Source organism: Anticarsia gemmatalis, chromosome 23, assembly GCF_050436995.1.
Source record: "Anticarsia gemmatalis isolate Benzon Research Colony breed Stoneville strain chromosome 23, ilAntGemm2 primary, whole genome shotgun sequence".
Taxonomy (NCBI): domain Eukaryota; kingdom Metazoa; phylum Arthropoda; class Insecta; order Lepidoptera; family Erebidae; genus Anticarsia; species Anticarsia gemmatalis.
This window is the reverse complement of record NC_134767.1, coordinates 7,745,115-7,764,189: the sequence shown is the minus strand read 5'-3', so window position 1 is coordinate 7,764,189 and position 19,075 is coordinate 7,745,115. Positions and strand designations below refer to the sequence as shown.

Below are 19,075 nucleotides of genomic sequence, written 5' to 3'. Positions count from 1 at the left end.
TTTTGCTTAGCCCAGAAATCAAACCTAACTATTTAGTGAACAGGTGGCACGGTAAAACCACTTTAAACAAAAAAGCAATAAATTTAATTTAAAATGCGAAAAAATGTATTTTAACGATGTTTGTTACTCAATTACACCAAAATTACTGGACTGATTTTGACAAAATATATATATTATGTAGCTTATACAGCAGAATTACAAATAAAATAGAGCATAGACTCCCGAGCAAGAGTATTTATAAATATTCAAACCAATTAATGTTAATTGAAACGCGTAACTTCATTCATGGCTTGCAAGGTCGTAAGCAGAGTTCTTGAGAAACTTGCTTACGTTTGTATTTAAAATTAGTTCGTGCAATGTTCGCATATTAATGCAAGGAACCAGTTTTAAGAACCACTGGGTTTTGCCTACAGGAAAATTGTTATGATAAGAGCAGTTTTTGAGGAAAATTTTAATGATAATTAAGAAATATTTTTGTCAAATACTGTATTTGGATATTTAAAAAATTGTTGTATTTAATTTAAAGACGTATAAGTAATTGTGTATAACTAGACAGCAATGACTTTTCGAAGTTTTGTGTGTATTAAAAATAATTATCACTTGTTCTAACGGTGAAGGAAAACATCGTGATGAAACCTTGCATGCCTGAAAGTTCGTAAGAACAGTTCTTGAAGCTATAGGTACAAAGTCCTGAACTCGCACTTGGCCAGCGTGGTGGACTCAAGGCCTTACCCCTCTCTTGTTTGGGTATCCTTGCATACAGTAGGACAGTAACGGAATTAAAAAACGTTTAGTTGTAATGTTTTTAGTGCCATAAAATAAATGGCAAAAATATTCAGATCCTCTAATTCTATAAAAACTCAAATTTTTATCCGACCAGGAATCAAACTCCAGACCTCAGTCATCAATCTTTATCAAGTAAATTGTTTATAATCTTAACACTTTAAATATATGTTTTCAAATAACAGATTGATATAAAATGTAGAGATAAAGTTATCTAGATATGTATATAAATGTTTCATATGTATTTCATAAGTTTCGTCAGTGACACGCAACATCTTTTAAATTGTCACGATGACAAGCTTTTAAGTTTCTTTTAAAATGGCGATACAAATAAAAAGAAGAAAGAAAGAAGAATTTCTTCATATAGAAATAGGTAAACTAAGAAAAGAAAGACTGTTTCATATTCTTGTCATAGATAAGTGTTGGTCAGTCTATCCAATAGATGACGTTACAGCAAATGTTAAATAAAAGCTGTAAAAATTCTGAAAAAAAAAAAATATTATGTGAACGTATTTTACGTTAGATTTGTATACACACAAACATTTCAGAATTATTAATAAGATAATTAATTAAACATCTTAAAATGCATTGTAAAAAATATATTAATGTGTTAAAAATATAATAATAGGTTTAAATTCAACAAATTATTTTTGTTATACATCGTATCAATATTTTAATCACACATCTAAAGTAATATCTAAAATAAATTAGAAAAAAGACCAGTAGCTTCGTCCGATCTGGGAATCGACCCTGGCAACTCGTGGTCAGCAGTCGGATACACAACAAACAGCCTCTTTCTACAGAAAACTATAATGATCCAGTCACAATGTTTTGACGTGAGTGATCTTAATTGACGTAAGATAAAGTGTCACAAGTTATATGTAGAACAATGCTCAGTGCGTATTAATTGCAGTACATACATATGTAGTATATAGTAAATATATTATGTACTGTAGTCACGAGATAGTTGCTTGTCTGCGGGTGTGTAGATGTGTAGGTCGCTCGTACGGAGATAACGATGTTTTATGATATAAATGCGACATTACCGGTATATATTAGATCGGAGAAAAAGTCTTTTCGCATTATAGTATGCATGAACTTGTAATAAAATCTTTTCTCTACACAAAAAAGCTCGATATTTGGGTACCTCACGAGCTAATGAACCGTGTACTCATTTGTGAGTCTTGAAGCCAAAGAGATTTTATTACAAGTTCATACGTACTATAATACGAAAAGACTTTTCCCCGACGTAATATTTATTTGTGTGTCGGTCGTGGGTTCGAATCTCTCACAATTATTTTGCTGTAATAATTGACAGGATTTTAAAAAAAATGTATTATACATTTATTTAATTAGAGCCTTAATTACAGTTTTTTCGTAACTATCTTAGATCGTCAGTTCTCAAGCGATCTATTGTTTCCAGTTAGGTGTCATTTAATTATAAGGAGAGCTATAATGCCTTAATTCTTACTAGAAATCTATTTCTGGATCGATCTATGTCTAAATTAAATTTAAGAAGTTATACCTATTTAAATCTTAAATATAAATTACGAAAATAACCAAACATTCTAAAACTAATAGGTCTCGACTTAATCAACCTTTGAACTTAAACCGTTAATATTCTATTTATAGAAGGATCTTCGGTTGACGTCACAAATAAATATTTACAACATAATTATTACATGAGACAGCCTCCTTTACAAAGTCCGGTATGACAGCAATACAACCTTCTTTCAAAAGTTTAAAGTCCGGTAAAAGGACTAACCGGTTTTATATTTATACATAAATGATTATGTAAATATGCTCTTTGGATAGCAACGACAGTTATATTAAACTGATTCTCCAATGCTAAGAATTTTACTAAAAATTATTTTTTAGTTGCATCAAAACATTATTCCAGAATATCCTTTTGGGCGTTTTATATCTTAAAGTTGAGTAAAACAGTTTTTTTTGTCTGTCGTTATTTCCAAAAAGTTCGTGTCATAGGAACTTATTAATTGTTATAGATTTAATTTATTAGAAAAAAAATATTCATAAGGCTGCCTGTCCACCGAAGCGGAGCGAGGCTGCGGTGCGGAGAAACGGATGAATACTAACCAATAAGAGTGCACAAAATCTCCTCTCCTCGTGAGTGGTTCTCTCCGATTGGTTAATATTTCTCCGTTTCTCCGCACCGCAGCCTTGCTCCGCTTCGGTGGACAGGCAGCCTAAGAGCCGGGTCGTCTCTTAAACTCTTAAATCAATTCTGAACAACATTTTACTGCAAGCTACAATATTTATAAGCAACATACAATCCTTTATATCCCAGAAAATTGTCTAAGAATCAGTCAAAATTGTCATAATCGTCTACATATAAATTCGCCAAGCTATCTAAAAATCATTTACCAAGATAGTAGACAATTCTTGATGACGAGACCCAAACACAATCTTTTAAACAGCTATTTAATTAGTGATAGACTGAAAAAGATAATTATAATTACCTTACAATCTTTAGTATCTTTTAAATATTAATAAGTATAGCTTAAGATACCATCACCATATCGTTGAATGTTCGAAACATCGTCCTTATCAATTAAATAATGATTTATCGCTCTAGGAGTCATTTAACATCTTAATGATAAGTTTTGGGGTAAACCAATGTTATAGATAAAGTGATGTGTAAGAAAACAACTGTTAGAATACCTGCTGATAAGCTATCCGGCACGTATTCAGAAGTGGTGAAACAGGGGCTCAGTTTAATTATAATGTCCTCCTGGCCGATATTCGGCTACCGCGGCCATTTTCACTGGAACGAGCCAAGTGTGCAGGACTCTGTTTATAGGTTTCAAGTGTGTGCACTATACACAGATACATTCAATATTCCTTTCCTCTCATAGCCCGGTGGGATGGCTAAAACCACAGGACCAGTGAGAAGTCAGGCGCAGTCTTAATAGATATTCTCAGAAAATACTTTTTGGCCTGACACATGATTCGAACTCGAAACTTCTTGCGCGGCAGTCTGCGCTTGTCTACCCACCACGCGACAGTACAAAATGTTATTTATGTTATCAAAATCAAGTGCATTCCATGATGAATCATATTTCTATTATGTAAGACAAGTCTATTGACTGTGAATGGAAATTGTGTAACCTATTGTCAAAGTTGTTCAAGCCACTTGAAGGTTTCTGACATGGCTTAATAGTGTTAAAGATCTTTGCCTGAAAACCTTTACCGTGGCTTAACAACTCTTATCCTAATTGACAATTACCAAAACCGTCTGTTAACGTGTCCTCCAAAGAGACGCTAAGCTTGAATACCACTAAGCATCTATCTATCTATGGAATGACCGCGCCAAAGATGGTTTAATCTACTGATTGATTTAGCAACTGGTATGAGGATACTTGCTACGGAGGCTGGTTACAAAAAATGCAATGTAATAGGACTATTCGTTTAAGAGCAATGATACCAAAGACAAGAATTATAATTGCTTTAATAATAAATAAATTTAACCCATTAATATCCCACTGCTGGGCAAGGGTCTCCTCCCGTAATAAGGGACGGGTTAGGCCTTGAGTCCACCACGCCCTTTACTAGCCAAGTGCGGGTTGGGTACTCACTATTACTTAATTAATAATAGTGCGTTAACTGTTAAAAATCAAAATAATTACTTTTTAATGAAACTTTCTTAAATTACCTGTTTTATAATCAATGCATTCCAGAAATAATCAACAATCTGTACACCCAAATATCGCAGTTATCGCGAATACAACAGCTAAGTATATAAATGTGATTGAGATAAGTATCGTCTTGTAAGATAATCGCGGTGACTCAGCCAGTAGACGAGAGGCTAATTTACAAGTGCTTGTAGAATACGGCCCGGATCTACTTGAAGGATGTTTCCTTTGCTAAATAACGTTAGAACTGTAGGAAAGGTTTTTACGCATCTATTGTCAATTTTTTTGGTAACAGGATTTGTATATCTTTAGTTAAAATTGTTTTCTAGTTTCTGTCAGCGACTTTGACCGTGTGAAGAAGATCTATCGCGGTAGTTTTATTTCCGTAGTCTTAGTATATATAATAATACAGGTTATAAACGCTCAGTTCAAATACCACTATGCGGTCACCCATCTATGGAATGACCGCGCCAAGGTTTGCTTAACCCACAGATCGTTTACCGACCGGTGAGCGCAACTGGATACGGGCGCCTCGCCTTTCTGGTGCTAATATACAGAAAAACAAATTTTGGAAATTGGAGTCTCCGTCTCTCCAGATGTTGCTGAATCCCCGTATTTATCGTCAATTTTACATACGATTCATATCCTTAAAATCGTTATTTAAGTATTGCAATTTATCTCAGACAAGGAAAACACAATAATCTATCTGTTCCATTAAAAATTCAGTCGCAATTCCCCAAGATACGAAGTGGGAGGATGTTCTGACAGACGCGGTGCGAGGCGGCGACATCGTCAACCATCACCGCGGCGCACCAGATAACAGTTCCATGTAAATATTATACAAACAGATCAAATTACTGAAACAGAATTATTATGAATTAGGTGATAAAGATAACCTAGTTTTATTTGCTACCTACTTTTGAAAGTAACATTAAAATTCAGTTTTCACTTTTGAAAGCTATTGTTGCAAATTTCTTTAAGGGCACCTTACACAATACACAGTTACTATTCCATGACCCTCATAGCCCTGGTGGGACGGTATCCCATGCAACCGCCGAGAGGTCAAGCGCAGGATCTATGGCTTCACGTGCTCAACGAGGTACGGGGTCTACGACTTAAACTTCAATATTATAGATTTTTTTATATATTTACTGAAGCACTTTTAAACCGACCCAGGTTTCCAACCCGAGACCTTTGCGCGATATTTATACTACTACACCACACACTACAGAGATTGCAATTTGCGAAAAGAGAGGCTTCTACTCATCAAAACAATTCAAGAAAAAAAAATTGATTATAGGATCAAGTTAAAATTACACGCATTTTTCCCACCAATACAACAAACAATAATATTTATTACCGATAACACTTTTATAGCGGGAAATTCAACAATACATCAACAAAAACAGGTATCATATAACGAGATAATATTATTTATTATTCGTATTGAGTAGCCATATTGCTATAACCCAACAAATTAGAAAAGAACCTTCTATGCAAAGTTCGAGGCCGAAAGATGTATACTCTCTCTCTCTTCCTGGCTATTCACACTCACTTCAGTCACAATGTCATTTACCGTACTTACTCCTCCGAAACGGCTTGACCGATTCTCACGAAATTTTATGAGCATATTGAGTAGGTCTGATAATCGGTCAACATCTATTTTTCATACCCCTGAGTGACACTATTTTTTTTTTATTTATATGGCAAAACAACGTTTGCCGGGTCAGCTAGTTATCTATATAAATCGTGCCTCTTCTAATTTGTCAGTTTATAATCAGTGACGTGTTCCGTATCTTAATGTTTTTGTTGAGTCCAATTAAATATGATACAGCATGACGCAAACATGGTCCATGACGTTATAAGTATGACGATAGTGGCCTGGGTTTTTTGACCATACGTTTTAAGAAATAGGATATTTTTTGATACGGTAGAACGGGGTTACTTTTGAATACAGGGGTTACTTTAAAATGGAAAGAAATAGGCATGTTAAAGGTCAGCACTCTATTTGAAATGCTATAATTATATTCATAACGATATTTAGTACCAAAAACCAGAAAACCGATCTCGTCACTAGCTATTTATGCGAACAATTTACTTATTTCTATAATCAAATTCACCCCAAATTTTCCTAAAGTAACCCCATTCTACGGTACTGATAATATATTTTTGTTTATTTTGTGATTAAGATAAGATAGTAGTAAAAATACCCAAGTACTAGTACTTGGGTATTTTTACTACTATCTTTAGATCTTGGAATTAATCGTTAGTTTATACGATGACCTATCACTGGCATGTATAGCTTTTAATTTATCTATGGTGGTTTAAAAAAGCGTTTTTGGGTTTTTCTATAGAATGAGATGATTTTAATAATATAGAGGCGTGATTTTATGAAAGCCTATTCTATTATACCTAGAACATAAATACATAGCATACATAAAATCAAGTCCTTTTTCCCATAGAGCTAGGTAGAGAAAAAAAATCGCCACTTGTTATCCTTACACACTTTCCTTGCTACAAACACAGGCATAAATATTGTTATTATGGTATGCAGGATATCATAGGCAATTGTCATATTATTATTATATTATAGAAAAAATTACTTATTTGTTAAACTTCTGTGGCCCGAGCAATATTGCATACTACGGATAAGGTCCCGCGATCGATTCCTAGGTCGGATTATTTTTTAGCCTTTCTAGTTTCGTTTTAAACATTCTCGTTAACAGCCGAAGTTACGAACTCAGCTGTTATTTTGATAATTATTTCGCTCATTTTTACATTATTTAAATCTTATGTATGACTCACGGTATGTTTACGTCAATTGCCATAATATTATTTGGTAACAACATTAACATAATCAAAGCGGATTTGAACTGACATTCGTATTCACGTCATAGTTTATCAACTTTATAGTATTATTTATTTATTATCTTAATATATTAATTAATAATTATGGTGAAATTGATCAAAATTTGTGTAATCTACATAATAAATTAAGTGATTAAAATATGGGAAAACCGAGCATTAAACCAAAAGCAATTAAAGAAGACCTTAAAAGTAAATCTTATCCAGATTACAGAATGATATCTTTGGTAAAATAATACATTAAAAAACATCAAAATGTTGCAGGTTTTTGCAGGTTTCAGGAAATTATTAATTACAACGCATGAGTTGGGCATCACGCGTCGGTTATATCCCGGTTTGTTACCCATAAGACCCAAAAAAATACGTGAAAAGCAAATACATATTTTTAGCTTCACCCAAAAATCCATAATCATATTATCAAGAAATCTTCAAGTTGTTCTAAGCTTCATCTTTACAAAGTTAAAATGAATCAGTTGTATTGTCACGTGTCGGTTTTACCCCGGTATCCTTGTTGGGAAGTACCGAAATGGTACACACTGGACAATGGCGGATGTGACCAGCGATTGTCAGTTAAATAAACGATTGTTGGTTTTTTGGTGACAGTGTTTGTTGTCCAGTCGGTAAATAAATAAACAATGGTGGTTTGCTTTAAAAATATAATCTATACTAATATTATAAAGCTGAAGAATTTGTTTGTTTGCTTGTTTGAACGCGCTAATCTCAGGAACTACCGGTTCGAATTGAAAAAATCTTTTTGTGTTTATCGAGGAGGGCTTTATGCTATATAACATCACGCTACGGCCATTAGGAGCGGAGTAGCAACGAGAAATGTTACAAAAACGGGGAAAATTCTCTCTTATGTGACGCAAGCGAAGTTGCGCGCGTCAGCTAGTCACTTATAGGAAAGATACAGAATAACATAAAATCGTTTATTTCTCTAGAATGCACAATGTCTTCGCACTATTTATTAGGATAGGTCGGTTGTTAAAGTACCTATATATACAAGTATCTTGTTTCTGTCGTTAATTGGGTAACTGTTAACAATGAGCAGCATTAAGCAGACTTAGGTGTGTAAGTTAAGGCGTTTTCAATAATTTTACCATAGGATGACGATTGACGCAGAAATTATAAGAAGAAGGTGTTAAAAAGTTAATGAGTAGTGATAGCTTCGCGGTGTTGGCATGTGCGTTTCATGCCTAAAATTTGATAAAAAATTTAAGGAAAGGAGAGTGCGTTGGGAAATATTTTTTTATTATTTATTTATTTTATTATGCGATGCGGAGATATTTTATGATGCCTTATATTAATTATATTTCTATTTAATTTCTCTATTTTTTTTCGTTTGTTTATGTAAAATTACTTTTAAAGTATTTATTTAATGTATAGTTTTAATTATTATTGATATTTATAAAGAGCAGCATTAATATTTAAGGAACTATTAAATAAATTGAATTTAATTTATTTAATTATTTATTGGATCACCAACAGCAGACAATTTATTACATTCTAATTAAAGGTACAGTAACTTAAAAAGGCATTCCTAATATGTATACCTGTGACAGGTGAACACATCATTCACTAAAGCTACATACTACGATCACAATATTAGTACATAAGAGTTATGAGGTATTTACATTAAACATGGATGATTTCAACACTTTATTTCTAAAATTGTTCATAATTATGTCCAGAAAGATGTCAAGATCGAGAATTTTATTTATTTATTTTAAACTTTATGTACAGACCTGTGTCAGTGCCAGTGGCATTTTCTCCCAGTCTACCAGTCTTTGTGGTATAGATTGTTATACACATCGCACATACTTACTATTAGTGAACATATGCCAACAATAGATTTGATATTTATATGGAAAAGAAAAGGTTTTTACACTTGTAATTGCGTATCCAACTTTATACGTTAAATATTTCGGTTAATTTTCGTCAAAACGCGTATTATCTCAACGTTATGACGCGCACGTATCAGATAAGTGCTGAGTACACACGCTCGTTTCGTATGTCACTATGACTTTACACATTTTTATATGTTTCGCTTATCACTGTACTTGGTTGCGGTTTTTTGTGACCATATTGAGGTGTTTGAGGCCTTATTTCTTATACTCAAATGGTTTTTAAACCTTGAGCTCTGCTTTCGTTTTCAACCTTACCTTAAACAGTGTTTTTTTCTGAAGTAGTTTAAGGAATAGGCAAAAATATTGATGTTCAGAAAAAGTTCAAAGGTATAATTAATTGTTACTGTTGAGCAATGTTGTTATAACTTCCTAGTTAGAACTAGGCAAAGCGTTTGAATACAGGGGTTATTTTAAAATGGAAAGAAATGGGCCAGTTTAAAGTCAATGACACTATATGAAATGCAAAGAAAATATTCATAGCGATATTATTTTAGCACCAAGAACCAGAAAACTGAACTCGGCGCTAGCTTTTTTACGAGCTATTCACATTCATTCTTCTATAATCAAATTCACCCAAATTTTCCTTAAGTTAACTTTAGGGTGATACTTCAGAAAAATTTGGGGTTTGGCATTTTATGGTACCAAAAAGGATCAGAGTTGCAAAGGTCAATTACAACAAACTTACAAACAAACAAACTTGCCTAACTTCATTTATATGCACGCCATAGAACCATATATATCGTAAAGTTACCCCGAGCAATATTCAAGGTATGCATGAACAGAATACAATCAAGTATGTTTCCTTGTGATTTTTCCTCTACGATATTATCTGTACTTCCCAGATACCCAGGACTTTCAAGATAATGAATTTATAAGTTCAGACAATATTTATATTGAACTGGCTTTTGCCCGCGACTTCGTCCGCGTGGTTTGTGATTTAGGACAGAATCTTTTGTTAAATCTGTTAAGAGCCTAACATTTAGCAGAATGCAAGTTTTACAATTTTTTACTTTTACAAGATATTGGTCAAGGAAGACACAAGATTGCAAAGATAGTTTCAATTAGCGAATTCTTCTAGCGAGTTTTTGAACCATTTAAAGAGAATTAGCTGGTTTCAGAAGGAAGAATTTACCGTATGGCTCCTAAAATCTCATCTAGACTGAACAATCTACCATTTTTACCTCATCTATACTAATATTATAAAGCTGAAGAGTTTGTTTGTTTGAACGCGCTAATCTCAGGAACTACTGGTCCGATTTGAAAAAATCTTTCAGTGTTAGATAGTCCATTTATCGAGGAAGGTTATAGGCTATATATCATCACGCGACAACCGATAAGAGCAGAGTACCAATGAATAATGTTACAGAAACGGGGAAAATTTTGACCAATTTTCTCTTATGTAACGCAAGCGTAGTTGCGCGGGTCAGCTAGTAATTGATACGAAGACCACAAGATAAAGGATCTAGATCAGCACACAAGATCAATAATCTCTTGATCTAATACATTATTTATCTAAGTGTATTTCCTTTACGTTTTCCTACATTCCGCCGTCAGTTCAACGTAGGCACATAGCAGGCACACATTTACATAATCTCGTGTCTTTCCGATACTATTAGTTTCCTATAATTAACAGACACTATTGTTTATTCAATAGTCTTAATGATTGACGTTCAGTTTTACGGCTTTAGATGCCGATATATAGATAATGTAGCCAATTTCATTGAAACCAGCCAACTGTGCAGGACCTTGTTTATAGTGGCCAAGTATGTGCACAATACACAGGTCTCTATTCTTTTACTCTCATAGTCAGTTAAGCTAAACCGACACGACAAGAGAGGTCAGGCGCAAGACCGACGGCTTTACGTGCTCTACACGAGCTCAACTTCCTAACTCCGTACGATTTCCGAGATTTTCTTTACCGAAAACTCAGAAAATACATTTTTGGCCCGGATTTGAACCCGCCACGAAAAAAATAGAGAATAAGCACACCTTAATAACATGATTATAAGAATAATATCTAACTAAAATCACAAAATTGACGCAAAGTACTAAGAAAAATACTATATTTCTTTTAAAATGTTACAAAATGCATCATCAGGATCTATCTATTACACAAACCGGACCGGCCATCTTGTTTGACGTCAAAGATTTCAAATATCAAACGCATTTCACTTTCGACTGCGACCGAATTTTAAGGTCAATATACCGTGTTTTGAATATAAAAGTCGCACCGTTATTCGTTAGTTTAAGAATGATATAAGATGATGGTACGTTATGGTCACTTAGGCTCTTTTTAAATTGAAAGTGTGATATGACTCCGTGACTGGGAACACGATGACGTCTTTTGCTTGTCTATTAGATTGGGCTACTAGCAAAATGTCACGTAGGTTTTTTTTTAAATGGGAGTCGTATTTTTTAAGACGTCACAACAATTTCCCAATTCACATGTGAGAGTATTATTATAAGAGATTTTGGGGCCATTGTAGTAGGTACCTATCCTATCTACTTCCGCCTTTAAGCTTCTTTGTTCACAATTCTTCTTATTGCTGAGTCTCATGAACTTCAACGGATATGGACCCGAAGAGATGTCTTCTATAATCCCTAAATGTGGAATTCAGTTTACATTTTTTATTTTCCCAATTGTCTCCCGTCACGGTCTTTCTGGACTTGACCTAATACTCTCAGATTTCTTGTTAATATAAATAAATTAATTAATTTGCCAAACATTTTAAAATTGAGTAAATAAAGTAAGTTAGAAGGACTGTATCTCATTTTAACGGCAAAGTTAGCTAACTCTCATACTCTTAATCCATTCATGTGATGTATGACTCACATCATACACGCTTACTAGGATCACACACACAACACACACACAAACACGGACACACAAACTAACGCACACACATTTTCCTTACTCAACATTTAGCAAGTGCTGTCCAACTACATCTCTCAATAGTTTACGCTCATCTTAATATGACGCACGAATTTACAAATCAAATTGATAATAAAATAAGTAAATCTATTTCGAAACTGGAAAAACATATCTTTTTTTCATTTAAAGTATAGAAAAGAGTTATACCATGTCTGTCTGTTTTACTATACCGATTTTGATGATTGATTGATTGATATGGAAAAATAATAATTAGCTTGAAGAGTCATGAACAAATAAGGGCTTAAAAAATCACTCCTGTACTGCGATTCTGCGAGAAATGTTGTATGTCAATCGTTTAGCGTCTCTCGCGGGCCCAGTAGAAGCTATTTTTGCAGTACATTTTAAATGTCAAACTCTCGATACTCGAAAGTACAGACTGTACAGAATCGCGCTAATGATCTGCTGAAATAAGAGATAAAACTTTGAAGAAATATACGGTATATGACTGAAACAATATAACTTATTAAGGTCGTAACTAAATGCAAGCCATATAATAAAAATAACAATATTTCAAATAAACCTGTTAAATCTAAATATAAATGGGAAAATAAAACTATCTCTAAAGTTTAAAAAAACAATATAAAAAGAAGGTGTTTTGACGTGCGCTCTTTAACATCCAATAAAAATGTCAATATAACAATGAATCTGTTGTATCTAAATATAAATGGGGTAAAACAACTATCTCTAAAGTTTATAAAAAGGTATTAAAAAAGGTGTTTTGACGTACATTGCGCGGGCACGCCTTGCGGCCATGACCCTGTTTTATAACACATTGACGTAGTTCGTATAAAGATTCGCAAGTCTCGGCTTTCCTTGAAGATAAACATTATATGGAAGAGTTTGCTTCGAAGAAGTTTACGTGAATTTGACTGCTGTTGGAAGATTTTATATTCCAGAGAATTGGTTCGGAAAGATGCTGATATTAGCTTTTTATACCAACTTGTAATTGGTAAAACTTTCCTGCCTTTTTTACAGTGAGTTAATTCTTCTCGATTATTCGAAACATTCGATTTATTTCTTTAAATCATTCTGAAGGGGAGGCCTATACTCAACAGTATGTAGAAGTGAGCTGAATAGATAAATAGATGGAAATTACAAGAAAATATTGCTAAGTGTTAAGTAGCATATCTACTGAATAAAGTGACAGCAAGGAACAAGCTTTATATAAGATATATAGATAGATATGCAGAAATAGTAAAACCGGATTTAAATAAGTATTCAAAAATTATATATATAATATCACCCCTTTTTCCCCTAGTTGCAGAGACCAAAGAACGGTACCAGTCTAACAAACTTATATGCATTAAAAAATAATAAAAAAATCTTAAACAGTAAACAGGACAATGGTATCAACTAATAGTCTTTTATAGGGCACAACACCTGCACTATGACGTCATTAGCTCCTCGGGAATAATATCTTTCTGTTAAGGAAACAACATTTAATATAAAAGTTACAGAAGTATGGTGCAAAGTTGCGGTCGGTTTGTTTTGTTTACAAGTTGGAACTTCCACCGTGGAAGTACCACGTGGAGGTTATGATGCAACAAGTATCATGTTGTGATTGTTTTATTACTATGAATATAAAAGAAATATAAAAGAATAGTATTTACAGGTGCAGGCAGTTTGAAAGCTGATTATTAAAGAAAGGATAATGAGTGCACTTATTTTTATTTTCCGCATATAGCGTTTACTTCTTGTGGAAATTGAACTTATGAAACCTGATGTGATATATCATCATAACGCAACTTTATAGAAATAACTGGACTCACTACCGGATGAGTGTACTATAGTGTGACAACTTAGTAGAGAGTATGGCATGCACAATTTATTTCAAGAGTAATTATTATTATGCATTTTCGAAAGGTAACAAAACAGTCTCTGTCCTGTGTAATCCTGCGGGTCACTTATGTTCTTAATACTGAATTTATTATGTGATCGCCAGCCGCGAGCAACGCAAACTATTGAACTATAAGTAGCTTAAGAGTATGTCCCTTTTAAAACCATCTGGTTCAGTTTTTCCACTTATAGTTCGAATTTTATTTAGAAGACCAAACGAACCTACTACTAATCCAAATCAAAATTAATCACTGTCTGAAATCATATCCGAAAAGCCTTGAACATAACCTGAAGGTCTCTGAATCATTTCTCACAATATAACGGTAATATAAATACATAATAATATGTAAATTATATATGTTTCATCATAAGTTCCACGTTGTAACATCCACCTGGACAAAGATGATTCAACAAGGAAAGGCTATTATGTGGTTTTGTTTTAATTAATTAGTATTAGTCACTTGTTTTGTTTATTGATGCTAGTTGAGTAGAGAAATGAGGACCAAGAATAAAATAAATATTTTTTTACCTAAAAGATGCCTATTTGCTTTGAAACAATCGGACAATATAGGTAGGGGACAAAATTTTCAATACAAATATATGCAATCATAATTGAATACAAGATATTTGGTAAATGTTTCTAATATTTAATAAAAAAAAACGGGCCTAGTGCAAGTTGGACTCGCGCACAAAGGGTTCCGTACCAAAAAAATACGAAAAAAAAACACGTTTATTGTATGGAGTCCTCCTTAATTTTTTTTATAATTTTTAGTATTTGTTGTTATACCGGCAACGGAAATACATCATTTGTAAAAATTTCAGCTTTCTAGCTATCACGGTTTATGAGGCAGACGGACAGACAGACACACAGACAGCGGAAGCTTAGTAACAGGGTCCCGTTTTACCCTTTGGGTACGGAACCTTAAACCTGTGTTATTGCTAATACTACTAATACATGAATATCAAGAAAATAAATATTAGCATCGATTTTGAAACCTCTATTACCGGTTACTATTTGTTTCCGGGACCGTTTTCCTTACACCCTATATAATAAAGAGATTTTGTCATCTGAAAATTTACTTTTCCATTTTAACCAAGATATTTTTATATGTAATTCCTTCTTTTTACTAAGAACTTATTAATAGAAATACACATAAGCATTGTTGTTTTAGTTGTCAATTGAAAAACAAAGTGTATTTTCATTTTCAGCAACCTGATGATGACCAACGGATTTTATATTTGGTCAATGACTATAGCTTTATAAGTCAAACATTTTATTAGCATCTAGTGGATTGTAAATATCGAATGTACAAATATTATTGGCTAAAATTCTAGCTGTATTCTCGCTAAACAAGTGCTCATCTTTAAATATTCTGAATATTTTGTTGTAATGATAATATTACTATCTATACTAATATTATAAAGCTAAAGAGTTTGTTTGTTTGAACGCGCTAATCTCAGGGACTACTGGTCCGATTAGGAAAATTATTTCAGTGTTAGATAGTCCATTAATCGAGGAAGGCTATAGGCTATATATCATCACGCTACGACCAATAGGAGCAGAGTAGCAATAAAAAATGTAACAAAAACGGGGAAAGTCTTGACCCATTCTCTCTTATGTGACGCAAGCGAAGTTGGGCAGGTCAGCTAGTAATAATATAAAGTTTCACTACTTTCAGCTATCCATCGGTTAGCTTGCCAGACGGAATATTGACAGTTAATTTCATACATTTCCCGCCACTTTTTTTAGTTGAGAGGATAACTGAAACTTATTTATAAGTTGTGAATTTGGCTCTATATATCCTTTTATTAAAGCGTTTGTTAAGATTCTATTCTCATTTTTATGTTTAAAAAGACTTGTGTTACGGGGAATTCGCAAACAAAAGTTCAATTTATAAACAAATGTTTATACACATACACAACACATACACTAAGAGCCAGATAGACGCTTTAAAGATAAGCGATTGATAACCTATCTATTAAATAAAGCAATATACATTTTTCATAATTTGTATGTTTTTTAAGTCATGAAACTTAATGTGAAACTTATAAATGCTACCTTGGCGCAAGCCACGTTGTTCAATTCCAACGCGGCAATAATGACGGTACGAGTATGACACATCTTGTTTACATATAACATAACAATTCAATTATGTGCATAACGAGGTTTAGTTAAATAATCTTATTACGTCTATTTATAGATCTAGTCCGTCTAGAATGATGAAATATTTGCATTAAAGGGATCATTGGCAATAAATAAAATACATTGATGTTACAGGGAACTTATTCCCACGGGAATATAAAATTAATTTTAATTACTATCCCACTGCTGGACAAGGGAAACGCCCTGTACAAGTTCTTAATTTGAAAGAAAATACTTGTAATTAATACAATTATACAACATAGCCTACCAGTCACTATAGAATTTTGGAAGTTATGTGTGTATTCAAAATAATTATCATTCGTTGTAACGGTGAAAGAAAACATCGTGATAAAACATTTCGTACACCTGACAATTCTTTAAAACAATTCATGAAGGGTAGTAAAGTTCTGACCTTCACTTGGCCAGTGGAAAGACGAATACCTTACCTAATCTCTTTTTCGTTCTGGAAATAGAACCGTACATCGCAGCAAGACCGACATAATTTAATATTAAATCATGCACCTCTGCCTATATCTTCGGTATAACAGGCGTAGTTATAAATAAATAGGTAAATAGCTTTCAAAAATATACATCTCATGGACAATATTGTTTTTGGACAGTAGGTATATACATATTTAGCAAGTATATTGATACTAAGTGAAAAATTGAGTAGTCATCATCTAAATTTGGTTGTATGATTGTATCTAATCAAATCAGTGCGATGACTGACCATTTTTTGCGATATTAAGTCGCTGTTATCTCGGAAACTACTAGACAGATTGTGAAGATTGTTGCTTTGATTGATAGATATATTATTTTATATTGTGAAATATGGGTCGGTGCAGTTTTACATAATCATTTATATAAAGTAGCGCTTATCTCCTATGTTTTGTTTGATGACGAAACTCGGGAGTTATTCAACTTTTTTTATTTACAACTCTCGCACTAAGAATTGCTCCTGTGTCCCGGGGACTTTTACAAACATACAAACAACGGACACAAAGTCTAACCAGACCCGAAACAATTTATTAGTGGATCGCACAAATAATACTACCGTGTGGAAATCGAACTCACGACCTTCCGGCGCAATGGTAGCATCGTCGTGGCGACCTAAACCACTGCGTCACAGAGGAAACTGATCTGAACATAATAATAATGTCCTCCTAGCCGATATCCGGCTACAGCGGTCAGTTTCATTGAAACTGGCCAAAGATGCAGGACTGTCTAAGTATTGTGCGCAATACACAGGTATACTCTCTATTCGTTTGCTCTCATAACCCGGTGGGACGGATAACCGACACGACCAGTGAGGGGTCAGGCGCAGGACAGATCGAAAATACATAATAACTATTTAATAATGAGTATAAAAGTATATAAAGCCGTATAAAGTATTATTTAGTTAGTTGCTATGTTGCATCATTGTCCACGCTGGCAATGTTTTTGTTACGAGTACCAACTAGCGCCTTTCGACACGTCACTTGTGTAGCGTTGGACTTTGTGACGATTTGAAGTTTTGTTGTTCAACCAACTGGCTGATATAACTGGTTATAAGCTTATTATAGAAAATTAATACATACATAGATACATACATATCAACATACGCACTTATGTACATACATACCTGCGTACGTAAAATCACGCCTTCTTTCCATAGAGGTAGGCAGAGTAAAGAGAATGCCACTTGGTAGGATCCTTACAAACTTCCTTTGCTTCATTCTCATACATCTTGTCATACAGGACCTCCGGTTACGATTATACAGAGTTTAAAAATCCTTTGTTATAACAACCTTTGGCCATATTATACATACCGAGTTTCTCCATGTTTAGGAAGGCATGTTAAGTTTTGGGGACCGACTGTAATTTTCGAAGACCTTTGAGAGTAGTTACCCGCAGTCAGAAGCTTGAAAGGCTGACAAGCAGTCTTATCGAGGCGTATCGTGTTATATCCCAGGTAACTGGATCGTGGAAGTCCGATAGGCAGTCGTTCTATGTAAAATACGGGTTCGTAATCAGCCGGTGAGACTGCAAGCCAACTCCAACATAGGTGGAAGAAAGGCTAGCTTGATAATGATTGTTGAAATAGTCTTTATTAAAGATAATATTTACTGATCTTTAACTATGAGATAAATTTTGATACAGTTTTCTTTGTAATCAAGAAATCTCTTGCAGTTGTTTCGTGTGCCCGAGCAGGTACATAATGAAGGAACACTAATCCTCCACCAAAATTTTTATCAAAATTATAGATAACGGATATAGAAAGAGAGAGATAGATAGATATAATAATATACAGATAGAGAGCAGTCTCTCAAATTAAATTCATGAAAATTAAGGCCAGATTAAGTTGTGGGTCCCGGCTGCCATTTTTGAATATCTTCGACGGTCGTTATCAGTAGTCAGAAGCTTGAAAGTCTGACAACCAGTCTTACCGAAGGGTATCATGTTATAACCCAGGTAACTGGGTTGTGGAGGACAGATAGGCCGTCGCTTCATGTAGAACACTGGTATCCAGCTGCATCCGGTGACTCTGGAAGCCGACTCCGACATAGTTTGCAACAAAGGCTGAGCTAATATATTTTAAATGTCAAAGTCTCGATACTCGATGGTTCCAATTGAAGAGAATGGTGCAGTTCATTGGTATTTGAACATAATTCTTTACATCCTTTTGACGCAAATTCGTTTTATATTGGTAATAGGAGTATGTCAGCAGTGGGATGAAGTGGGATGCTTTACCTTATTTATAGAATTTAGTTCAAAAGATATAGTTTGATGTAATCCATCTTCTGGGTTACACGGGTAAACGTTTGACGCAATTAGAAAGGTGGGTAGCGTAGCGTGTTGGGTTATAAATAAGATTAGATGGTTTAGTACTACTTTTATGTATACAATTTACCCTTTTGGTCATACAAGACAATTATAAACATAGTAAGCTAGACCTAAATGCTAAAAAACCCTAAAT

At 33.9% G+C, this 19,075-nt stretch overlaps 1 protein-coding gene across 3 annotated transcripts in view; it reads right to left on the bottom strand.

Moving 5' to 3' along the window:
* Window positions 1–19,075, bottom strand: part of LOC142983014 (electron transfer flavoprotein beta subunit lysine methyltransferase-like) — a 68,103-nt gene that overhangs the window by 27,352 nt on the left and 21,676 nt on the right. The window contains exon 1 of one of the 3 annotated variants that reach the window (XM_076129777.1): window positions 9,047–9,232. The exons of the other annotated variants lie outside the window; for them this stretch is intronic. Within the exon in view, the coding sequence (XP_075985892.1) occupies window positions 9,047–9,113 (67 nt within the window). The 5' untranslated portion in view covers window positions 9,114–9,232. Of the gene's footprint in view, window positions 1–9,046; window positions 9,233–19,075 lie in introns of those variants that run through there. 3 annotated transcript variants of the gene reach the window in all.